The 8645-nt window shown below is 43.8% G+C and overlaps 1 protein-coding gene across 1 annotated transcript; it reads left to right on the forward strand.

Moving 5' to 3' along the window:
* Positions 1 to 3365: 3365 nt before the first annotated feature.
* PMAIP1 (phorbol-12-myristate-13-acetate-induced protein 1) lies at positions 3366 to 7804 on the forward strand. The gene is made up of 2 exons (XM_007529014.3): positions 3366 to 3747; positions 6110 to 7804. The coding sequence occupies exons 1-2, from the start codon at positions 3690 to 3692 to the stop codon at positions 6214 to 6216; spliced, it is 165 nt and encodes a 54-aa protein (XP_007529076.1). The 5' UTR covers positions 3366 to 3689; the 3' UTR covers positions 6217 to 7804.
* Positions 7805 to 8645: the final 841 nt, after the last annotated feature.

Raw genomic sequence — 8645 nt, forward strand, 5'->3', positions numbered from 1 at the left:
TGTACATGGTAACATGTGTACTCAACCAGGTGTATCACCACCTGGTCCCCCTCAATTTTTTAATGATTTATTTAATAATTTTTAAGAAAGAGAGAGGGAGTACAGCAGGTTAAGTGCAGGTAGCGCAGAACACAAGGACTGGCATAAGAATCCTGGTTCTAGCCCCCGGTTCCTCATCTGTAGGGGAATTGCTTCACAAGTGGTGAAGCAGGTCTGCAGGTGTCTATCATTCTCTCCCCCTCTCTGTCTTCCCCTCCTCTCTCCATTTCTTTCTGTCCTATCCAACGACGACATCATCAACAACAATAGTAACTACAACAATTAAAAAAACAAGGGCAACAAAAGGGAATAAATAAATAAATATTCAAGAGAGAGAGGAGTTCTGCTGAGCTCTGCCAGGGTCTGACCCTGGGACACTTGGCATGCAAGTCTGGTGTGTTGCTGCCAGTCATGTCAGTTTTAAACTTGGGGTGTGAAAATTGATAGCTGCTAATCTTTTAAGAAATGATTGCTCTCAGCAGCAGGGGAGACAGCATAATGGTTATGCAAAATCTTACATGCCTGAGGCTCTGAGGTCCCAAGTTCAATCATCAGCACCACCATAAACCAGAGATAAGCTGTGCTCTGGTCTTTCTCTCTTTATCTCTCTCACTGAAATAAAATAAATAAATAAAATATATTTTTTAAATTAAAAAATATTTATATATGTATTCCCTTTTATTGCCCTTATTGTTTTTTATTGTTGTAGTTATTATTTATGTCGTTGTTGGATAGGACAGAGAGAAATGGAGAGAGGAGGGGAAGACAGAGAGGGGGAGAGAAAGACAGACACCTGCAGACCTGCTTCACCACCTGTGAAGTGACTCCCCTACAGGTGGGGAGCTGGGAGCTTTAACCGGGATCCCTAGGCCAATGCCCGCACTTTGCACCACCTATGCTTAACCCACTGCGCTACCGCCTGACTCCCACTCCTTTCATAAAATGTTGAATCTGAAAAAGGCTTTATGAAGCAGCTCAAATTTAGCATCTTGAAGCATGTTGCCCAAAGGGCAGTGTTTAACTCATGTCTGAAGCCTGTCCCTTTCCCCACCCCCTCCCCTTAGAGCAAATTAAATTTGCAATTCCCTAGAGGCAGAACTAAAGACATGGGGGAGACTGTTTCTAGGTGGGGAAGGTGTGCAACAGTCTATTATCAAGACAATGTGAGAGTTCAAGATTGACCCATCCTCAGGAGGCCCTCCTCAATCGCTATCGAATAGGCCATGGCCGGTGCGCCGCTATGTTCCATCGCTGGGGAGCCAGAGACGACCCAAACTGCCCCTGCGGCTCCAGACAGACTATGACCCACATAGTCAACGACTGCCACCTCTCCAGATTCAAAGGAGGTCTCGAAACTTTACATCAGGCTCAACCTGACGCTGTTGACTGGCTACGGAAGAAGGGCAAACGCTAGAAGAAGAAAGGAGGCAAACCTGGGTGATAATTTACTTCTCTTTTGTAGAATGCATATGTTGTATCTGTGAGTTGGGAGAGAGTCATGATTTCACCAACAGTTTATTAAATTTATCCACAGGAATTTAATGGTGCTCCTTAAGTATTGCCAGACAAAACAAAGTCTTCAGCTGAGCCCCATGGTTTGGGGACAACAACAGATCTGAGATAACAGATGTGGAGGCTGAATCTCCTAGAGGCTTTCCTGTCCTGTGCTGATAACTCCTGATGTCTGTCAAGTCTTATCCCTAGGATTTACCCTGCTCAAAACTAACCCCTTTAAGCTCCACAGTAGTCCTCTTCCACTTGTGGTGCTGTGGATTCTTCTACAGGATTGGGGTCATAAATAATTACTGGGAGGTTTGTGTTGATTGAAGCATTCCAGGTAAATAAGCTGAAATGCTCACTGTGGCCAGATAGTGCAAATGAGAAAAACAAATAGAGAGGTGACCTCACGCCAGAGCCTTGTAAAGTGCTTATTCCCGGTCTCCTGGTTTGTTCTTGTTTCTAATTTTCCAAGAGAGGCCAGAAATCCAAGTTTCCGGCAAGCTTTCCATTTTTAATACTGTTGTTAACCAGGTCAAGTTCTCCCAAGACATTCTGCAGAGTGATACTTGGAACCAGAAGGAATAGTTTTAGGAAGCCACGCAGCAGCCAACTTGCACCTTCTGCTTTTCCTACCACAGCTAATACGGGAACACTTGTTTTCTTAGAAGCTCTGATTACTGGGAAGACTCTCCCAATTTGAAAACTGGGCTGAGTGGGCTCAGATCCTGGCATTGCCCTCTAAAGATGTTGTTTCCACACTTGGTATCAGTGCACTGGTCAAAATGCTTTGCAGGGCAGTTCTCGGGACTCAATGAGCAAATACCTTCTAGAACCACCAAATGTCTGCCTTTTCTTCCTTTCTTTCTTTCTTTCTTTCTTTCTTTCTTTCTCTTTCTCTTTTATTTTTAAGATTGCTGCTCAGCTTTGATTTATTGCAGTGCTGGAGATAGAATTTGTTACCTAGTATAGCCCCAGGCATGAGAATCTTTTTGCATAACCACTGTGTTAATTCTCTAGCCCCAAATTGCTCCAAAAGGTTGGTATTATTGAAGGGACTGTTAGATACCATGGCAATGATTTCCTGTTTCTGGACACCTTCTTCCTTGTTTCACAAAAGCACTTGAACCTTTTTGTTATGTTCGTGTGTGTGTGTGTGTGTGTGTGTGTGTGTGTGTGTGTGTGTATGTGTGTGTTTGTGTTTACTAGGGATCCAGAATGAGCAATACTGACCTGTCCAGAATGGATTATATTCTACTATAAAGTTGCAGCCCTGAGCCAGAGTTCTTTCCTTCCTTGAACACACACACGCACACACACACACACTCATACATACACACTCCCAAATCAAAAGTGCTTGCTGGCGCTTTAGTGCTACTATGGCTTCTCTTTGTGTCACTCACAGGTTCCCAAAAGTTCTGCGCCACCCCCCCCCCTCCAACTTTTTCCTCCCAGGATGTGTTGCAAAGTCCTCTATAACCCAATCCTAGTGAATTGCTGTCGGTCCTCTCCGTTTTATGAACTCTCACTTCGGAAACTGGGCATGAAAGCTGCTACCTGCTAGTTGTTTCAAACAAACAAATAGACAAACAAACAAATAAAGGATTGTTATCAGCAGCTGGGGAGTGGGGGGTGTGCAGCACTTGTAACCGCCTGGGGATCAGCCCGAAATTCCCTGGCCTCTCTCTCCAGCTGGGAAAACCTCTCCTGACTCCGAGATGCCATCACCCAGTGCCACCCACCACCCTGGGGAGGGAGGAGGAGGTGGCGGCCAAGCCGCGCTCCGCCCCACCCCGCAGGATCGGGGGCTCTCTGCTCCAAGCAGGGTGCCGGAGCCCGAGGGAGCCGGTCGGTGCTCTTAGCGGGGATCTCTGGAAACCTGCGCGCGCTCCCAGTCGCATGGGCGGGGCGGGGTGGGGCGGGGCCGGGTTGCATGACGTCACTGGGAAGTCCCCATAAGAGCGGAGCGCGGGCTCTGCAGCCACCGGGTCCCGCCTGGCTCCCGAGCGCGAACGAGCTGTGCCCTGGGCTGCATCCCGTGCGCTAGTCCTCCCGGCTCGGTCCCGGTGCGCGGCTGCTGCAGAGGTACTTGGTGTGCGGGGACTGAGTTCCCCCAGGCTTCTGCCATAGCTCCCCACCGGCTGCTAGCTGACATGCCTGGCAAGAAGGCGCGCAAGAACGCGCAGCCGCTCCCTCCCAGGGTCGTGACAGGTAGGGCGCAGCTGGGGCCCGGGGTCAAGGTCACGGTCTCGGTCAGGGGTGGGTGTGGGGGCGTCAGCTTGCTGGAACTGGGGGGCAAGGTGGAGCTAGCTAACTCGGTGCCCTTGCACGTGGTTTGGGGGTGCCCCCAGGAAGTTCTGATGCAGAGGTTCTGTCCGGGATGATGGTGTGTTAAGTTGTGCTGCTTCATCCTCGTTCCACCGTCCCTACCCCAGGGAGGAAAAGTGTGGGTGCAGGGGGGCTGCCGGCGGGAGAAAGTCCTCCTTAGGGCACTTGGGAGACCCAGCGTTTCCTGCGACAGACGGGCCCTCTCACTCTGGAGGAGGGGCCTAGAGGTTTCTGCTCAGATTCACCAACTGGCCACCCAGGCCGGTCATAGCTCTTCTCTGAAGATGGACGGAGAATCCCCTACTGCTCAGCAGGCCCCGCAGGGACCATTAGGCTCAGGAACCTAGTACATACAGTGTATTGGCATTTTGATATTCGCTGCTCGGTATTAGTTGTGTGTGGGGGGTGGGGTGGGTGGAGGAGTCTGCAGCGAGTTTCCACTTTGAAACAAACCCACTCGTTCGCTGTTCACCCCTTACTGCAGTCTCATCAAGTAACTCTTAAGGCCTGGCCTTCTCCTCATCCGTTGACCCACCCCCCCCCTTCTAAATCCTCTCAAACCATTTGGCAGCCCAGCCACCCAAGAACTGGGTGCCTCTGGGTCCCAGAGCTATTACATCAGACGTTCGCAGGTCCCTTTTATAGTTAGCTTCATTTTTTTAATAGCACCCAAGGGCCCATGGAGGAAGTGGTCCTTGAGCGCAGTGACAGGCTGTGGGGACACTGCCAGCTCTCTGGCTTTTACAAGGAAAAGGCTTTGCCCATTTTTTTTTTTTTTTGGGTCACTTTCTGCCCATGCTTCACCTTCACTGATCCAATTTGGTCCCCTTCACACAAGGGGCCATTGAAAAACACCCCCTTAACTTGACTAGCTGGTGCTGTAATACATTTTGCCATGGGGATATAGATGACATAACATTGTACAAATTGTGTTTGTTTGATGTAAGATGTTTAAATAATTGTGACAATGAATTTAGTTGACACCCATTATCTCATAGTTGGGATATTTTTCATGAATTACACATCTGCAGTATGCAAGTACAGAGTTGTAGCTAAAAAAAAGATTAACAGAGTGATTAACAGTGCTCCTTCCTTTTGTGTTTGCTTTTGATGAGAAGGGTTTTTCCTTTATAATTTAGGACTTCCAAAATTGTATGTTCAAGAATGTTTTTAGGAATCTGTTAACATATTTTGCTCTGGAAAGATGACAGCTCTCAAATTTCCTCTCAAAATGTTTTGTCCCATGGCATCTTAATACTATATATTAGGTCATTTGTGAGGGATTCTGAAAATTTCATCCAGTTCTTGCAGGGAGAGGAATTCGTTTAAAGTAGGCTTAAAAATAGATTGTGCTTATAAGAATTTGACTTAAGGTGAAATGTGCATTTCTCAATGACCTTAGAGAACATAGACTTAATTTCAAAATAACATTTTATGATTCCTCTGAGAAAAATTTCAAAAAGGTATTTAAGAAAAAATATTTAGATTTGTTTATCAGTAGCTTAGCAGAAGAACCCAGGACTTGGAAGCAGGAGGTCCCAAGTTCAGTCTTGGCACTGCATGTGTCAGAGTGATGCTCTGAATCTCTTTCTCTCTCTTAAATAAATAAATCAAAGTAGTGGAGAGGTGATTCAGCAAGCAGGTAGAGCACAGGACATATGAGTGAGGCCCCAGACCCCACCCCCAATAACACGTATGATAGAGCAGTACTCTGGCATTTCTTTTTCCTTTCCCCCCCCTCAATAAATAAATATTTAAAAAAAATCTTCCTTGAAACACAATAAAAATAATTTAGAATTTGATCTATGTTCTCCCAAGCAGCCTTTAAAGAGAGTGAAAAGGATGGTATCACCCATTGTTCTCAAAATTTCCTTGTGGTGTTTGATTTATTAAACATTCAGACTTGAAATCTAGGCTACCTTTGTCTTATTTGGGATACTTAAAAAACCAGTCTCTTGTAAATTATTATTTTCCCCCATAAAGTGAATTTTAAAAAAGATTTTCAAGTAAATGTCTCTATTCTGATCTGAACTATTTTTGTTACTATAAGTAACAATGTGTTAGAATGTGTGGTGTTTATAAGGTCAGTTTTTTTTTTCCTTCAGAGAATGTGTGAACATACAAATAAAAACAGCTCTTCATGGGGGTAAATATTCAACTTGCTTCTTGGACTAGTGTGTTAACTCTTGCTGGGTCCAGCTGGCTATGCTGTGACTGGAATTTTGATGTTTCCCTTTCTTTACAGAGCCTGAAGTGGAGTGTGCCATTCAACTCAGGAAAATTGGTGACAAACTGGATTTTCGGCAGAAGATTCTAAATCTGCTAGCCAAATTTTTCCGCTCAGGTACCTGACTGCTTCCAAAGCTTTCGAATGAGGAGACTCCTTTGCAAAAGAAGTTTCTTCAGAAGGTGCAACTTTTTATCAATTAGAGGAGAGACTGCCTTGTAACGGAGGAGAATGTGAAGGAGCTCTCATTTGCTTCTAGAAGCCCCTGGAAATGAAGATGATAAAGACAAGAATGAATGTCTGCTGGAGGTTTCTCAGAAGTCATTCTTTGGGGTCTAAGGACAGTCTAGCCCACTTCGTTTCTTATAAAGCAGGCTTGAAAGAGCTTTGAAAATAGATACTTCATTTTGTTTCTGCCTAGAGAATTCTTCTGGTATTTTGCTGAAGGTTTGCTACTCACCCCCAGCCAGTGGAAAGAGTTAACAAACATGATGGGAATGGGCCAAGGAAGACAGACAGAATATGCTCAGTGTCTGTTTGTTTTTAGATGACAATTGCAGAACAATGTCTTAATATTTGGTTTGTATAGATTATCTTGTTTGACAGAAGAATTTCATTCTGAGAACACTGAGTTATTTACTGAATGTTGATTTTTTTTTTTTTCTTTCTTATAGGCCACTACACAATAGAAAACAACTTGATTTTTTTTTTTTTGCTTTTGACTGAGCATGTTTCTGTTTAGATGACCTTTAGTTCAATGTGCTACTCTGGTTCTTCACTAGACAAGTGTGTACAGTGCAGGAGTATTACTTGATGCCAGTAAAATCCTTGCAGAGTGAATATTAAACATAAAGAACATGGGGGTTTTGCATAATTGGGAATCATGGGGAAAAAGTGAATTAGACCTTATGCTGCTATACCTAAATTTAGTAAAAATATTAGGATACTATAAAGTAGCTGTTGGTACAAAAAAAAAAGTATGTATTTCTAAAGCTGTTTCTAGAAGCTGTAAAAATGATACCCTTTTCTGCACCAGCCTGTATGCTTCTTATAAAAAGTGATCCTATAAGGGAAATTAAGATTGTTTTCGTAATTGGGAATTTTTGTTTTTCAAGAAATGAAAAGGAACAGATTGCTCATCCAGAAAAAAAAAAATCCCATTTAAGTACATAGATATTGCAGGTGTCGTTTGCATTTGAGTAATAGGAAGATTCTGGGAAGGACTTTGTACATTTCATGGTTTCATTATTAAAAGGCCAGGCCAGCAAAACAAAGTTTCATATATATATATATATATGAAAAAAGAAAGTATAGTAATTAGCATAGTTAACTTTCAGCAGGAATGATCTTATTTATTTTTACCTATTTATAATAGACTATTTTCTGCTGAGTCGAAAGTGTTCACTAGTGAAACTCACATTCTTGGATGATGAGGCAAGGGCCTTGTGATTACTTGAACTCTTACAGTAAGAATGTTTTCATAGAGGCAGTTGTCACCTTAGATGAAATTACCTCAGCATCTGCTTTTCTTCAGTATTACATAAAGCTAGTTACAAAGGTTTTTTTTTTTTTTTTTTTTCTTTTTTTCTTAAATCTACCTGGAAGCAGGTATTTTGCCATATGGTTATTTATGGTCTATAACTGTATTTATACGTGTATACACATATAAAAGTTGATACTGTAGCTGTAAGCCATTAAACGTTATCGCTGTTCTTTTCTGTGTTTGTTTGATTGCTTTCTCCCACTGGATCTGCTACAGAGGGTTTTGTTATGACTCCAAAACATTTCCTGCTACTCCATCTAACTGTGCCATCTTCTCTGTCACAGTTCCTAGAGACAATGAAGAATACAGGTGTATGGTTTTGCTATTATAAGGCTTAGAGTTTATAAATAAATCTTTTATATTTTTATTCCTGGAGCTCTGCTCAGCTCCGGCTTCTGGTGATGTCAGGGATTGAACCTAAGGCCTCAGAGCCTCAGACATCAAAGTCTTTCACAGAACCACTGTACTATCTCCCCACCAGAGGAACATACAGTTTGATTGTAAGGGGGAATTCATGTAAAGAGAGGAAATGGGGGTCAGGAGGTGGCACACCTGGTTAAGCGTGCATGTTACAGTGCACAAGAACCCAGGTTCAAGCCCCTGGTCCCCACCTGTAGGGGGAAATCTTCACGAGTGGTGAAGCAGGGCTGCAGATGTTTCTGTCACTCTCCCGTCTCACCTCTCTGTCTATTCAATAATAAATAAATAAAAAGAGAGAGTGTGGAAATGAATTTAAATAAAGCCCTTTAACGTCTGCTATTAAAGCCCTAAGGCCAACTTCAGAGCCTCTCTCTGGACCTGATTAAAGGTTTGGTATGCCAGAGTCCTTGGTTCCACTGTCTACCAGGCTGCCTGCAATCTCCCTGTAGGTGACTGCACTGTACTTCTCCTTTCCTCTGCCTCAGCCCCAGCAGCAAGGATTGCTTCATCCCAAGCTAGTCATGTGCAGAAGTAGGTGTGACTCCAGTGGCCTTCCGGCTTGAATGTGAGAATAAAGAAGACAGCCCCAGC

The sequence above is a fragment of the Erinaceus europaeus genome, chromosome 15 (assembly GCF_950295315.1).
Source record: "Erinaceus europaeus chromosome 15, mEriEur2.1, whole genome shotgun sequence".
Taxonomy (NCBI): Eukaryota; Metazoa; Chordata; class Mammalia; order Eulipotyphla; family Erinaceidae; genus Erinaceus; species Erinaceus europaeus.